At 40.9% G+C, this 16,502-nt stretch overlaps 1 protein-coding gene across 4 annotated transcripts in view; it reads left to right on the forward strand.

The window, feature by feature from the left end:
- The window catches only part of rusc2 (RUN and SH3 domain containing 2), a 52,822-nt gene that overhangs the window by 24,734 nt on the left and 11,586 nt on the right, over positions 1 to 16,502 (forward strand). For all 4 annotated transcript variants that reach the window (XM_042487833.1, XM_042487834.1, XM_042487835.1 and 1 more), the window contains exons 2-4: positions 162 to 1,910; positions 4,993 to 5,563; positions 14,960 to 15,649. In XM_042487833.1, coding sequence (XP_042343767.1) covers positions 357 to 1,910; positions 4,993 to 5,563; positions 14,960 to 15,649 — 2,815 coding nt within the window. In that variant the 5' untranslated portion in view covers positions 162 to 356. The remainder of the gene's footprint in view (positions 1 to 161; positions 1,911 to 4,992; positions 5,564 to 14,959; positions 15,650 to 16,502) is intronic.

A 16,502-nucleotide genomic window follows, 5' to 3' on the forward strand; every position in this document is an offset into this window, starting at 1 on the left:
ATCTCTGTGAAAATCAAGTTACCTTGTGAGGCAGCTGGATTTTTACATGAAATACAAAAACGTGTCGCCTCAAGTCTGTATGTGGAATGTGTGTGCTGTGTTGCCTGGACCTGCCTGCTCCTATAACGTCTTTCCTCTCTCTGTCTCTTCGTATTTTCCAGATGTATCACTCTGACCACGGCGTTGACTTCCCGGACCTCTCCTTCCAAATCCCTGGCAGCCCTGCAGAGCTGGGCCCAGAGAAGAGAGCGTGAACACAACCCTCAAAAAACCACACATCCACCTTCCCCTTCACCCAGACAGGGCATCCTCTGCTCCAGTCCCTCCCTCCCTCCTCCTCCTCCTCCTCCTGGACCATGGACAGCCCTCCGAAGCTGTCAGGTGAGACCCTGATCGTGCATCACATCCCCCTGGTGCACTGCCAGGTGTCGGGCGGGCGGCAGGGTGGCTGCGGGATGTCGCTGAAGAGGAGCAACCCGTTTAGCCCTCCGGAGAACCTGGGCTTGAGTCGCACCACTTCGCTTCCCGAGAGGGACGTCCTTCAGAGAGAGGCTCTGCTCTACAGCAGTCTGATCCAGACCTCCAGCGGCTCCTGGGCCTCCCACAACGGGGGGAGAGAGAGGAAGGTTGGTGTGCGAGGAGGCAGCACAGCGAGTGATGATTCATCGTTTACCTCGAGCAATTCAGAGGACCAGCTGATTACAGCTCACACATTACCCCGAGCCAAGCCGAGAAACAGGAATCCGTTGCGTCATAATCCATTCCTGTTGAATACCGAAGATGAGGATGATGAAGAAGATGAGGAGGATGGGGACAACCTCAGTGGTTACCTGGAAGACTCCTCTTTTCACCTCCACAGCGACACCAACTCCGCCCTCGATGACGGGATGGCTCCTTTCCACTTACACAATCTCGGCTTTACTTCGGAGCCCTTTCTCTTGCACAGGTCAGTGGGTGGAAGCAGTCGGGAGTCCCTGAGGGCCGTAGCCTCGGATCTGTCCACCCACCTGGAGGACCTGGACATCCTCGGACTGGACAGCCAGCTGCGCCACGGCAGCAGCGGCTCCAACATGTCCATGGATTGTGGAGAGCAAGACTGGGTAGATGACGAGGGAGACGACGAAGATCATCCCATGAGGTGTGGGCGAAGCTCCTCCAGCTCCTCCATGCAGCACTGCTCCTGCTGTGCGCTCTCGCAGAACTTCCCTCAGCACTTCCCTGAAGCCTTCTCGGAGCCGTTCTCTGAGTGCCAGCAAGGCTACGGCAGCGACTCCTCCTGCAACAGCTCGGACGGCGTGCTCGTCAACTTCAGTGCCATTTACAACAAGATGAACAACAGTATCCCGGAGAAGCCGCCGGTCTCTGGGCACACCAACCTCAACAGCTCCACCGACCACTCCTGCACCTCGTCTGTTTCTGATCCACCAGGAAACCAGCACGACTCGACCGGAGGGGCGTTTTATTTGGACCTGCACACCTCCCCGACTGAACCTCCCCTCTCACAGCATCAACCCCCCTGCATTGGCGGCACCTTCCCTCTAATCCGTGAACCGCACCTGTCCACCTCCTCCACCTGCTCCTGCGCTGTGGAGCACCTGGGGGCTCTCGACCTCGACGCCAACTGCAACTCCTACCACCCTCCACATTCAGGGTCGTCCGGAGACATCGCTTCCTGTCTGCAGAGTCAGGCGCGCCTGGTTGTCGCCACCCAGAACTACTACAAGCTGGTCACCTGTGATCTTTCCTCTCAGTCGTCCCCGAGCCCCGCAGGCTCCTCGGTCAACAGCTGCTCCGATGAGCACAGCAAAGGCAGCCCCACCCCGACACAGCCCAATGAGTACTTCCTGTTCAGGCAGCGAGGTGATGAGGGGGGCATGGAAGAGGAAGACGAAGAGGGGGAGTCGTCTAGGGTGAGTTGAGATTCCTACTTCATTTGTTTCAACAGTCTGTGATCCATCTAACTAAATCTAAATATCTAAATCTAATCTAAATATCAGTTCCAGTAATCAGCCAGGCCGATAATCTGTCGCCCCCTCATATGGCGGCAGGTTAGGATGGTGGATGGGTCAAACAAATACATGACTTTCTGCCAGGAGAGTGGTGTTTGTATCCTGGGTGCAACCAAGTTGAGTTATTTTAGGGTACGTCGTCACGCCATGACCATTTATATAACCTGCCAACGCCCAACCTTTCTCTTTTATTCTACTACATAAGTAACTTTACCATCAGTATGCAACATGATGACCTCCAACCTTAAATCTTCATTTAAAGGTAACCTGACCAATTCATTAGATATCATATGAACCATTGTATGAGGATTCGCTGCAGGATTACACGAAAAAATGTTTTCATAATTTCTCTCTTATATGACATATTACAAAAAACTCATCACACTTAAAAAATGTGAGTTTTAAATGAAAAATTTGCTTGGAAATGTGTAATGTGTAATCTGCACACAGCCTTGCTTCACTAGTTTCCATATTGTTGGAATAAATGCCTCTAAATAATAATAAAGTAAATAATAATTTTCAGCTTAAGTTATCTTAAATTTAGTACTACCCCAATGCTCTGTTGCTGCCATATATATATGTTCTTGGTCTTATTTAACCACCTCTGTAGTGTGGTCTGTGCTTGTCAGTTTGCCTGTAATGTTACACACATACGTCTTTTGTTTTTCTGTGTGTAAAATAGTGTAATTTTCCTTAGTACGGGACATGGAGCACAAGAGTCCTTGGAAAAAAAACAGATTTTCTTTTTAAATGCAGCATTTGTTAAAAGGTTAAACTAAAGATTACTCAGTGAAAGAATTCAGTTGATGATTACATAACCCAAAGAAAAAACAAACATTTTCCCTCACACTTTATTTTTGTATCTTTTGTATCTTAAAAAACACAGCTTGCCGCGGGCACTGTGCATAATTGATCAAGTCTAAGCAGTACATCTAGTTAATTTACACGCAGGGTTCCCGCCGATCCTTAAAAAGTCATAAAAAGCATTATATTCATTTATCTAAAAAGAAGTCCTTTATTGGTATTATAATGGCTTAAATCAATCTTTCAAAAGTCTTGAAAAATGCAAAGATATTGGGAGGATGATGTTATCAATCTTTTTTTCTGACATCGCACTGTAAATTCTGAAAATAATTATTAATATCTGTTTTTTAAGTAATTTGCTGAATTTAACGGTGCACAGAGGAGGATAGAAAACCAATAACACTCATAGATTTACTTCAAATGAAATGAAAAATGAACAAGCTTTTTTTCAAGGCTAAGCAAATGTATGCTGTACTTTAATAAAATGTTTATTGTTTCTATTTGTTCCACACTAGATTAAGTTATGTTTTTGTCAGCATTTGAAGCAGATTAACTTTTTAACCTGACAAAAAAAAAAAAGTTTTATGTTGAAGTAAATAAATGATGTCTGTTCATGTTTTTCTTCTACAATTTTGGGGTATTGTAAAATTGTTCTTAAATTTTACTTGGAGATGCATTTAAAAGTCTTAAAAAGTCTGATCTCTAACTCGTCTTAAGCTTTAGGAACCCTGTTTACACCAGCGAATTATCGTCACAAAATACAGTCACATTAGGTAAGGCGAGGAAAATTTTAAATAATCAAAGTAGCGAGTAGGGTTAAAAATGATTTGGTCAAAGTGTATTAGATTCAACGTGGTGAGGAATAATGCAAAAACAACAGATGGCATAAATAGACAGTTAACAGTGGTATGAATCAAACTGAAGGCCCATTGGCAGCAACCCTGACCTTAGAATAGCTGTGACACTGATATTAGTCTGGCACTTGCTCACTTTAGGTCACAGCCACTGTCTGGTGTTATGTGATATCATGTCTGAGGATTATTTTAGTTGGAGGATATTAATGTCAGTGAGTAACAGTGCCACTGTGTCAAAGCAAATGTGGCTTAAATGCAGTTTAGGACTGTCGGTTGCTTGTTGTGTTGAAGTTCTTTAAAGGATTTTTTTTCTTTCTTTCAACGTGGACGTTAGTCTGGTATTGAGTGAGAGCGCTGCAGATTGTAGTGGCGAAACAGGCTGCAATGTAACCCCTCAGGGCAGTTTCTTGCCACTGACAGGCTCCGATTGGTATTATAGTCGTCTTACAACATTTTGGAAAGGATCCTTACAGTGATAGACCTTTTCTTAAGAGTAAAATCCTTTTTGTTTTACCAGAAACAACCCCTTAAATCACCATCAGCAAATCCACTATGACTCCACTCAAATAATTATTAATTTTATCATAGCAAAACACACTATTAAAAATTGACATAAGCAAAGTAAAACTTAAAAAAAGGAGTTTAGTTCATCTTTCCGCTTTTCCAACCATCACGACTCTGGTTTGGCTGAAATAAACTCTTAATTCACCCAGTTTGACATGAAAATGTGCTGCCTCTATACACGCTAAAATTACAGTTTATTTAAACAGAGTCTGGTGGAATCATTTTCTCATTGAACAAAAAAGATCTTACTCCTAAACTAAAATGTAACTCTCTTTAGTGATGCTTAGTCTGAGCCTGTCGGGGGAAAAACCAAGCTGTTATCGTGGACGTGCTAACATGCCCTGAGTGGTTACATTGCAGCCTTTGTTGCTGCTGCTGCGCTCTCACTCAACACTGGACCAGTTTAAAAAATTGTTGTTGCCATCGGTCACTCAGTATGTTTACCCGCAAAAAAAAGTCAATTTTTTGCCTTTATTTCGTAAAAGATAATATTCCTACCAAGGCGTTTACGTGTCTAATGAAAACGGATATTCCATTAACACTGCTGTTTACTTTTATTATGTCAAAATATCGAGAAGTAAACAGCTGGAGTGACTCATTATTTTGCTTCTTTGCATCAAAATAGAATTTTTCTAACATTTCCTCACCGATGGTGGACTTGTTAGACTCCCTCTTTCCTTACTTTGTCTTCTTGAAAAGGTCGGTGCTGCAATATTTGCGCATATCCAAAAATCTTTCTCTCTTTATTCCTCTTCATTCAGCGAGATGATGATGACGATGATAAAGAGGAGGACGAGGAGGAGAAGAAGAATCAGCAGGCAGCCGTCGGGGCTGAAGCTGCTCCTCCCGTGATCGAAGGTCAGGTGTACGTCAACGTCTCCCCTCCTCTGGCTGGCCGCGGTGTTATTGGAGCGCCCTCAGGAAGCCGTCCCCGCTCTCGCAGCTACGACCGCAGCCTGGACAAGTCTTCGTCTCCTCGCCTCGGCTCTCTGGAGCGCATGTTGAGCTGCCCCATGCGGCTCAGCGAGGGCGCCGCCGCCACGCCGACCCCGCCGCCTCCTCCACGAGTCACGTCCTTTGCAGAGATCGCGAGAAGCAAACGGAGAAACGGAGGCTCGGGGGGTTCGCCGTCGATGAAGGCAGCTGCAGACCCTTTCTCCTCAACGTACTCCACCCACTCCCACTCCTCTGTGGATTTCTCTCCGATCCTGGAGCAGCGTGCGGAGGTGGACAGTCAGAGTCTGTCGCCTGTACCCTTTACCAGGTGTTACAGTCAAGGCAGCATTGAGCGACACCTGGAGGGGGCGAGGGAGACCAGGGCCAAGGCTGAAGGTACGTCCCGTCTTACTACATTTATTTCATTCATCCATGAACTGGCTTATTAACTGAGACAGTGCACATCATTAAACACGGCTGTATAAATGCACCAGAGTTAGCTGTGACCTCAGCTTGGTATCATTTGAAAAAGTTATGATAAAAGCACCAAAAACAGTAAAAGTGATACAAATAATGAGAGTGCTTTCACACTTGGATCATTTGGAGCAGCTGTTCCAAAACAGGGAGCGTTTCCCCGCTTGGCCTGGTTTGTTTGGGCATATGTGAACACAGAAATCGCTCTCTGATGCGGAACGAAACAAACGAGTCGAGATCGCCTGGAAGAGGCGGTCCAGTCGAACTCTGAAGCGGTTTGTTTGTGGCATGAAAGAAAACGACCAGAGCACATGATTTTACGATAGGAGAAATGCGATGTTAAAGTAATTTCAACAGCTGAACCTTTTAATAAATCCATCTGCTGATCTTTCTGCATGATGGTATGATTGGTGACTTTAGTTCGGTAGAAAGAAAATAGTTTCGACAAGAAACAGCTCACAACAAGGTGCGTGGATTATCTTGAGTAACTGGGTCATGAAATCAGGAAAGAAACACTGCTTTTGCTTTTTTCACATTTTGAAATTAGGGTGAGCCTTTTAAGATAAAAAAAACAAATAAAAAACTGATCAGTTGTGCTTCAAACTTCCATTAAAAGAAAAGCTGTACATGCTGTTAGAAACCGTAAATATTTGTCGATCAGTTCATTCGCTGCAGTCTGCTTTATCTACTTCACCTTCTGCATCTAATTAGTACTTGACTTAAATTGACCTGCTTCCCTTATTTAACATATAACCCGCCTTGTGGCTGCACTGGTGATTGTTCATGGGAAAATTGGTCTCTCCGCCTCTTCTTAACCAAAGTTCTCCTCGTATGACTGTCGAATTTTGTTAATTTTGCTATTTGTTGAATGAAAGTGGCAAAGAGCAGATGTATTCATTCTGAGGAGCACTGAGCAGAGTGTGTTTGCCCACAAGAATTTAAACTTAATGTATAGAAATGCTGTAATTCCCTTTCCAAAGTTATCAAAAACCTCCAAAAATTTACGATTTTTTAATACAGGGCAGGCTATATAGACTGCAAATTATATTGCAACGTTTTTAGGCTATGTCTTTAAACACTATTTATATCTTGATATTATTAAATCTTCTCAAAAGAACTTCTTTACATTGACATTTTTATATATTTATATATTTATTTATCTTTACCAAATTCTCCCTTTAATGTGACAATATTGTAGGAATGACTATTGGTACTTTGAAAAATATTAACACAATTCCATTTTTTATCAATGATCATTAATAATGTAGATATATTGACTAAGTGGATAAAGACAAATATTAAAACAAGTAGAACTGTCTGATAAGTTGAGAAAAGTATATCAATTTACTGTAATACAACCTTTAAAATCAGGAAAAGCACCATTTATTTCATATCACCATATAACAAATCCAGTATCTAAGACGATTAATAGTCTCATATCTTGATACAATATTATATCTTCATATTGCCCAGCCCTGTTTACGTATAGACGTTATTATTCTAACATACTGCAAAGACTTTATGCATACAGCCGATCATAGTGTTTTAAACAAAAGAAAATAAATGTAATTCTTGATTGGGTTAATCAGACTGACACAAACATTTTCTTTTTTTTTATTATTTCTTATGTCTTAACATTTATTTGCATTTTTTATGCTGCGCCTGTGGTTGTATGACGCGTGTGATTTTGTTTGATCCTGTATGTTGAGATTTTCTTGGTGCGTGATAGAAAATCCCCGTGTGGCAGCATGTATAGCTGTGCTGAGAGCAGAGTGAAGCAGAGTGTGTATCCTCAGCGTCAGAGTGAAGGGTTGAAGTGGGCCAAACGTGCTCTGAATAACAATCAGGTGAGAGAGGCGATGAAGGTGCAGAGAAACCCCCCCGCTGAGCTCTACATCAGCTGCGTGTGTGTTTGCATATGTGTGTGTCATTCTGATCCTGAGAGCCCGTAGGCCCGACTCGTCCCCAAAAAACACGGGAAGGTCAGGGAAACTTACAGAAGCTTCTTTATGCTGACGGGAAAAACGGTGTCACCTCTCTTTGCTGTTGTGTCACTTGGTGGGTTTCCATTACAGATTTGCGCAAAAATTAAGAGATATTTTCAAAACGTCGATAAAACACAATTGTGAGTTGACTGCGTTTCCGTTGAGTGATGTTATGTAATTTCTCCTCTCGTGATAACATACCAAGAAGCATGATGACGGATCTTCAAAACATTAGCAGGTTTATTTCTGTTGCAGCCATTATTTCCAATCCAAGGCGACGTTGGCGTGTTATGGAGCGATACTGGAAAGGCGAGCCACTTATTCGTTAGAGAAGCCACATATGAGGGATTTCTGGGAGGTGATAGTCCACAATTTCACAGAGGAATTGTGGATTCAAAATTTCTGGATGATCCGCTCATAACTTATGAATAGTTATGGGATGCAATAACAGCTCTTGCAGCTCCTGCTGCCTCATGAGTTCCTGCACAGCTGTGGCATCATGTGACCTATAAAAGTGAAAAAAGATGCTTGGATTGCAGTTTTGAGAAATCTGGCTTTTTCTAACCGCCTGAAATACCACCTTATGTGAGCATAGAAACTTTTTTGTGATACATGTGAGTTTTTTTTTTAAATTGACTCTATATGAGTATTTTATATCCCCAATTTCAATTTGTGCAATTTAGGATTACTGGAAACCAGCCTAATGACAGGTCATTTGATTTTCATCATGTTTATTTATTCAGTCAAATGGTGGCGAGAAGCGAGGCGCTGAAATCCTACTTGACAAGCATCCATTTGTAGCATTTTTATTGTTTCCCAAAATTAAGAAATCTGTGAAACATGACTCAGCAGCTCGCAGTGTGAAATGCAGCACAGAGTTCAAGTTTAGCAGCAGCTGTCGGTGTTTGTATTTAGTCCTTTTATTAATCCAAATTTATTGAGGCAGTAATTAATTGATGTTGCCACACATAACACCAGAAGTTTAAATCCCAAGTTGCAGCACGATACGACATTATTTTGACATCACTGCAGTATTTGCTGTCACATTTGGATTTATTCAATTCAGGCGCCTGCCGTCGATATGAGACGATATCAGTAAATAAAGGTAAAATGTGTCACAACTTGGCATAATCAATGAAGAATTTTGGGACCACAGAGATGCTCCAGCCTACAAATTATATTCCAGAGAAAAGTGTTTGGCACAGACGCCCCTAAAAATCACATCATATTCATTTACTGTGAAAATGAACTGCAAAAAAAAACAAAAAACTATTCCCACTAAAATCATGACACATGTCATACAAAATCTGTCAGAAAAGTCATTGTATATACTGTGTATATTTTCAAATAGCTTATATTGCAGCCCTGTTTGATTGTTTATTTGGGAAACTATATGGCTGCCTGAAATAATGACCAAGATAAAAATCAATGGAAAAAGGCATCTCAGTGCGGCCCAGTATTTTCTTCCAGTGATCTGTGGGAAATTGCAGCACTGAAACACAACAAATTATTTAGTGTCGAAGATGTCAGCAACTTAAAAATACAGAACATGCATCCCGAGGGGGAACACTGTAATCCTGAGATTACAACCACATGCGAGCGTGCGGGCGAGTGCATGAGGCCGTGGGAATATCAGAGCAGACTGTAAGTGTGAACGAGCCCCGAGGCAGCATGTGAGGACGACTGAACAACCGAGCGCACAAAGAGGCAGGGTCACTGCGACTAACACAATATCTCTGAAAGCCTAATTTAATGAGATGACACAACGTTTTCGGCCCGTATGTTTCCCTCTGACGCTTCATCAAGGTTACAGACAGCGAGGAAGTCTGGAAGGCCCTCGAACTGTCCGTCATACAATTTAATTAAACTGTGGTTCCTTTCTGTTGAGTGTGAAATTTTCTATATGGAAAGACTTTTTTTTGTATGAATGATAATAATGATAATAAAGTTTATTTATATAGCACTTTTCAAAACCAACATTACAAAGTCCTTTACACTTAAAATCACAAAAACACAAAGGAAATGTTTTTAAAACACAACAAAAAAGAAAAATATATGAACAAAACACCGAAAAAAATGTAAAAAGCAAAATATACAATACAAAAGAAAATTTAAAATCAAAATATTGAAATGCAAGACTTCCTGCAATTTCAGGAGTAAGGTACAAAAAGATAATCCTTTAAACAAAAAATAAAGGAATGCCTTTCGATAAAAATACGTTTTTAAAAGTGACTTGAAGGCACTAACGTGAGCAGTTTATGATGAAAACAGACATCACCATCACCTTTTGAGGCTCAATCTCAGTGTGTGTGTCCATGTCGTGTGTGTGTGTGTGTGTGTGTGTGTGTGTGTGTGTGTGTGTGTGTGTGTGTGTGGTGTGTGTGTGTGTGTGTGTGTGTGTGTGTGTGTGTGTGTGTGTGTGTGTGATTAGAAAAACACACACACAAACAGCGAGTGCCTGGAATTCCAGGCACAGTTAAGACAGAGTGCAGCAGGAGAGGAATGTCCCAGGAAGCTCCAGCTGTCCTCTTTAACACTTTATAAACAGACTGAAGCTCTCGTTTTAGGAACATTTCCAGTAAAAATGTCTTTTGTACAAACAGAGACAAAGTCCCTCCCCCTCTAGCGTCCCCCCATGGGACCTGTTTTCAGTAAAAATATGTGCAGTAGTAATTTTTGTATCCAGTTTTGAATTATACGTTTGATGAAAAGACAGAAGTCATAGCAAGGACCCGTAAAACATATTATAAACAAACAAACAAAACAAAAATACAGTGTCCAAAAAGAAAGTTGGTAGAAGTAAAACTTATAAATTCCTACCCCTTTCTCACTTTACACATGTCAACAAATTCCCAAATTTATTAACAGAGTACACACGACAATTCCTAGTTTTCCTACCACAAAATTAAATAAATAAATAATTATCCCAGGTTTATTTACAATCAAAAATAGTGTCACAAAATAAATATAAAAACACCCCTAACACAATGTTTTCTCATCCATATAGCTGCCAGAAATCTATTTGTTGCGTAGTTTAGATTTTCAGAATAAGTGAATATGAGTGAAATTCATGAAAACCTCTGAGTGATGAATTCTCCTTTTAAAATGCAGCACGACAGCTTCACGCAGAATGAACCATCCTGCCCTCAGGTCACCATTAAAAGCCCCCACAAGTGTAAACAAATCATTTTCTGCTTCATTTACACTGTTTTTTGTTGATGTTCTCCTCCGAGTTCACATTATGAAAGTTAGTTTTATAAGTCGAGCGTTGAATGAGCATGTTGTATACACAATATGGACTAAATGTAGTTTGGTATGCAGGAATGTAGGTATGCATTCCTCAGTCGCCTCCTCCCAAAACATTTCTCTGTAAGAAACTGTAAACAAAATTCACGTCTTTACTGGCCATTTCAAAAAGATGGACAAAAAGTACAGTAAACCCACGCACTACATTTAAAGTAGGATTACAAATTCACAGAACAGACATGTTTTTAATTTATATGTGTTTAAAAATATTTCTATATGTGAAATCCAAAGTAGGGGAAGGGGATATGGTTTTAAAGTGATGTACTGATATTTCAGGGTTTTTTTTGCAATAACATTCCTCGGTTGCCTCCTCACAAATTTATAGTTTAAACTACGTCTAAAAAATGACTAATAAATCCACCTTGTACCTTCAATAATACTGACAATATTTTATTATAAACTTCAAGAACATACACCTGCAACAAAATAAGAATATAGTTGTTTATGTTTCCATAATTGTAGTTTATAATCAAATATTCAGTACAAAACTGAACAAAAATGAGCCCTCAGTTCTTAAATTTGTTAACAGTAACTCAGCGTGAGATTTAGATTCTGTATAAAATATAATTATTACAACAAAATAAATTTTATAAAAAATTACAAAATCTAAACATTTGACGAATACAAAAAACATTGTTTTCAAACTATGTAAATGGCTTAGTTGTTTTGTCCAATTTTGGGGGGATTTAAAGACATCTTAGAAATTACGATGGATTTTTTCTTTTTTTTTTTTTTTTTTTACTATTTTCTTACAATTTGAACCAAGACAAAACAATTAATCGTTAACCCTTTGAAACCTGGAGCGACATCACTTTCCTTTTGCTGCTCTCTGACACCTTTGACAATAATTTAACCTTTAAACTTTGAGTATATTTGTGTAGTTTCTTTGAAAAACATGGGAAAATGGGCAATGAGCAACTTTTTAAAAATGTTCCAGAAATTGCAAGAAATTAGTATATTTAGAAAATTATTTCAAAAAAGTCAAAGAAAAAATATTCCAGGGGAAATAGAAAAAAAACTATCATAATATAACTAATAATATATAACTAAAAAACTATATTTATAATTATTCTAATTAAATATTTAAAATGATGTTATAAGAATTGTTACATTTCTTCAAGCACTGATTGTTTCTTTCTGTTTTATTAGTTTTGTTTTTTGTTGTTGCTGCTATTTTTCAGGTAAATTTCTGAACTTTCTATTAATTTCTTGCAAATTTTTGTATTATTTTTCTTTCATTGCCTTCTTCCTGTGTTTTTGAAAGAAATCAAGCCGATTTTATCAGGTTTCAAAGAGTTGATTGAATAAACAATTTACACATTTACAAAATAATCTTCAGTTTAGTTCCTAATCTTTGTATTTTCTCTCCAGATTTTTTTTTTTTTAATTTAATGTGGTAAGAAATACGGACACACAGTAAAAACAGCTGCCTTCTGCTGCTTGGTGAACATGATCGTCTTTCCACAGTGCACCAGCTGACGTGCTGGAACAAAAGTGCACTTCCACATATTTAACTGTGGCTTGTCAGCTGACTTGAGCTGTGAGGAAACAATCATATTATGGACGGCAGAGAGAAGATTGATGAAGACGTTTTAGGAAATAGGTCATTCCTAAGAACAAGGTGTGTGCCTCAGAAACATCCTCTTCAGTGTCTCGCGCTGTATTCTTACAGACTTATGATTTAAGAGTATAATGAGACGCTGTGCAGCATCTCAGTGCATATATATTATTCATCAGACCTCACTCGAGTCAGCTGCGTCGTTCCTGCGCAGGCCTCTTTAAAAGCCTTTGGGAGGCAGCTCACTAATGATGCTAACATGAAGCTGCGAAGGAAAAGCCTCGGCCGTCTAATGGATTCATGTGTACAGGAGGAGAGAGAGGAGGCAGATGGAGAAGGGAGAGAGGAGAGGTGGGTGTGGAGAGGGAAAGAGGAAGAAATGGCAATTAGAGGGATGACGGCGCAGATGTAAGAGACACAGAGAGGGAGTGTTTCTCTCCTCCATCCCTCAGTGGGAGCTCAGGCCTGCTGGGTGTGTAGTTTTCCTCCCTCCTCCTTCATATTTCCACACTAGCTCGACGTCGCCCTCTGCGGCTGAGAGACGTCACGGCACCCAGCTCAGGTGGCATCGGTGGGCCGGCCTTCAGGCTGACAAACAGCTTGCGCAACATGGTCGACGTCACACGCTGCTGTCTGTCCTACACTGCACTGGATCTGGAAACACAGTAAAACACACTGACTCAGTGGCAGAGAAGAAGTGCAGGAAAAAAAAGGCTTCTCCTCGCTGGTGTCTCTCCTGACGCAGCGCCTTCAGGTTTAGTCGATTTGTGTGTGTTTCCCTGAATGTGTGTGTGTTTGATTGCGTGCACGTGGGCCTGTCAGGGCAGTTGTTGGACTGCATGGCCGTCTGTGATAAGAGCTGTTGTCTGTGTAGCTTTGTGACTCATGACTGGGCACTTTTCTGTCTGTATTTATTGTTTTCAGTTTTAGCCTTCATGTTTACACATTTAAAACTACAGTTGGTGACTTTTATAAAAATTACTTGTCATATTTGCTGAAACTGTCAATATATTCTTAAAGAAGCACACAAGGCGGATAATATGTGAGAAAATATATTCTCCCTCCTCCTCTTCCTAATTAATTGCTTTTAATCGCAATTTTTGAACTCAACGCACTGAAAACAACCAGTCAGAGCCGAGGAGTCTCTAAACACAGCTGTCAATTGAGTCAATATTTGCTTGTGAGCTATGAATCAATATTCTGTTTCTGCATTGTCTATTTCTCACCTCAAACCTTCTCAGAAATATATATTTTAGTGCACTGTTTAGCTGTAAAATGTAGAAAATTGGTACTGCTCATGTGCGGTGCGTGGTACATCTTGGTCAACGGTATCCAACATGGTGGCTTGCTCACAAACGTTCTCATTTTACATCTCAACAGTACACTAAAGTACTCTGATGCACAGCATGAAGAATTATGGACAGTAGACCGAAGAAAGTAAGAAGCTAAAAATGTGTGCAGTTTGCTTGAATTTTCACGCCAGTATGTAAAGTATTTTAAAAAATCTAAAATGTGTGTAATATGCTGAGTATTTAAAGTGTGTGAAAATGTAAATAACAGGACCCCTGTGCTACATTACAACTATAAAACTAATATGTGAAGTTTTAAAAATATGTGCATTTAGCTGCGATGTACAACACCATATTTATATAAATGGATGTAAGAACGAGAACAATCATCATGTGTTCCTAAAGGTCTAAGAGTGAATTATTGATAATTAAATAATTGTTTGTCCACTGGCTTCAGTTTATGAAATGTGAGCATCCGCTCAGTTATATTATCAGGAAATATCTTTTGATTTTGGATAGTTGGTGGGAAGTAAGACATTTGTAGATGTCAGATTGGATTTGGGGAAATTGTGACAGAATTTTTTGACTTAATATACACTAAATGATTAATTGATTAATGAAAAATGTATGAGCAAATTCAGAAAAACTGAAAGTTCTTAGTTGTGTCTGAACTAAAGTAATACATTATTTACAATCCTCTACTGTGTGAAAATGCACTTCTAAACTCAGATGCCACTAAAGCTTTTTAAGTAATACAGCAGTCCTGCAATAAATCTGACTGTCATGAAGGTTATTATGTTCGATTTTAATATAAAAAGGTTTTGATTCCACTTTAGGATCATTTTCAAGGTTGCAGTTTGTGCTTTTTTATACCGAGAAGTATTTCTAATATTTTATGACCATTCGTTCATTTTTTAAAAATTTTAGTGCCATCCCGCATGGGATCATAAGACACCATCTTTTTGTCAACCATCTTTCGGTTATTGCGTTTAAAAAAAACGTGGAGAAGGAAAAGGACACGATCATTAGTTGCAGGCTCGTAGAGTTTATTCTACACATTTCTTGGTTAAAGATAATTTAAAATGCAACTGTGCTGTTCAAAATCTCACAAGTTTGCTTTTTCTCCCCCTTCTCTCCTCCGTCTTTCTCCATCCCTGCTGTCCGTCTTGTTTTCGTCCAGGTGGCCTCTCGACTTCCTCAGACAGCCGCCCCGCTGTGGTGCGCTACAGTAAAGACCAGCGACCCACCACGCTCCCCATCCAGCCCTTCACCTTCCACCACCAGTTTGCCTCCAAACCCCCGCAGCCGAAGCCTCTGCTGCCCCTGCTCACAGGCTACGTCTCTGGGATGCAGGCCCGCTCCAGCTCTGGCTCCGGTTCTGGTTCTGGCTCTGGGGGTCCGGTGGGGGAGGACAGCGAAGAAGCGGCTGAAAATGTGCACAGGTACCAGGGGGCTCTGGCTGCAGCAGCCCCTCCACCTGGATCAGTGCGACCTTCGCCTCTCGGGAGCTACTCCCCGGTGCGGCTCCAGGGGGCGCCCAGCTCTGGGACCTGCTCCACCTGCACGCCGAGCCCTCAGCCGCCGCACAGCCTCTCCTGCCCGCTGTCAGCAGGCCTCGGCCCCCTGCACACCCCGCCGACAGGGAAACAGGGAGCAGGCTCAGTGCCGTTACCGCCCACCCCTCCGCCTCCGTCCCTGGGGGCGAAGAGAGGGACAGTGCCACCGATGCTGCCAGCGGTGCAGGGACACTGTTTCCATCGTGGAGCTCTGCCCAGTTTACCGGCTCTCCACAGTGACACGCTGAGCCCACTGGGCTGTCTGGACTCACACGTGGAGGGAAACAAAGCACCCGGAGCCAGGACACATAACGGTAGGTTCAAACATGTCTGAGTATGTCCTTAAAGAATTATCTATAGATCTCACAGGAAAATGCTGCTCTGAGGGAAAAGATAGATAAAAAACATGAAGAAGCAGCAATAATAAAGAGATTTACATTTATTTTCCCACAAGAGGAAATTCACACGAGGACAAAAACACACGAGAACTTGGCACATTGATCATATGAATACAAAAACTTTATTGTCCACAAATGTTTCACCACAAAGCACATAAAACTCAGACCCTAAGAACATTAAAACATAAAATAAAACAACCAAATGAAATATAAATATTTGCTCATTAAAAGTATCAAACCGTTGCAGGGTAGTCAGAGTTTAGTGCCGCTTCACTGTATTTTTTGCACTTGTGACAGATACCATTTTAAACCTTTTGGTTTTTAACATGGGGGACAGACCTGGTTCTGGTCCTGCTTTATTTTACATACTGTACACACGACTGTTTCTCTCAGCTCTTTCCTGTTTCGTTCCTCTTTATCTCTGTGCTTCACATTTGCTTTCCTGCAACAGTTTTGATGACAGAATCAGTCAACATTCATATTAAAAGGAACTAAAATGTAATTTTGCCATTTGCAGCTCCCAGACTATGATTATTTTCACATGGGCTATTAAAAACTCAGAAAAATTAAAACGTTTGAGTCCACAGAGAGCAGTTTAGTTTTTACATCAGCGCTCATTATCAAAGATTATTAATTCTGTGATTCGGTTTTAATGTACTTTTTAGGAGACGCTAAGCTCTTCTACATTCTTACTGTTGTCTTTTTCTCTTTCTTCCCTCCCTTCATGCATGAACTTCAATCTTCTCCTTCACCTAAAACTTTCTCACTT

The sequence above is a fragment of the Plectropomus leopardus genome, chromosome 6 (genome assembly GCF_008729295.1).
Source record: "Plectropomus leopardus isolate mb chromosome 6, YSFRI_Pleo_2.0, whole genome shotgun sequence".
NCBI classification, from domain to species: Eukaryota; Metazoa; Chordata; class Actinopteri; order Perciformes; family Serranidae; genus Plectropomus; species Plectropomus leopardus.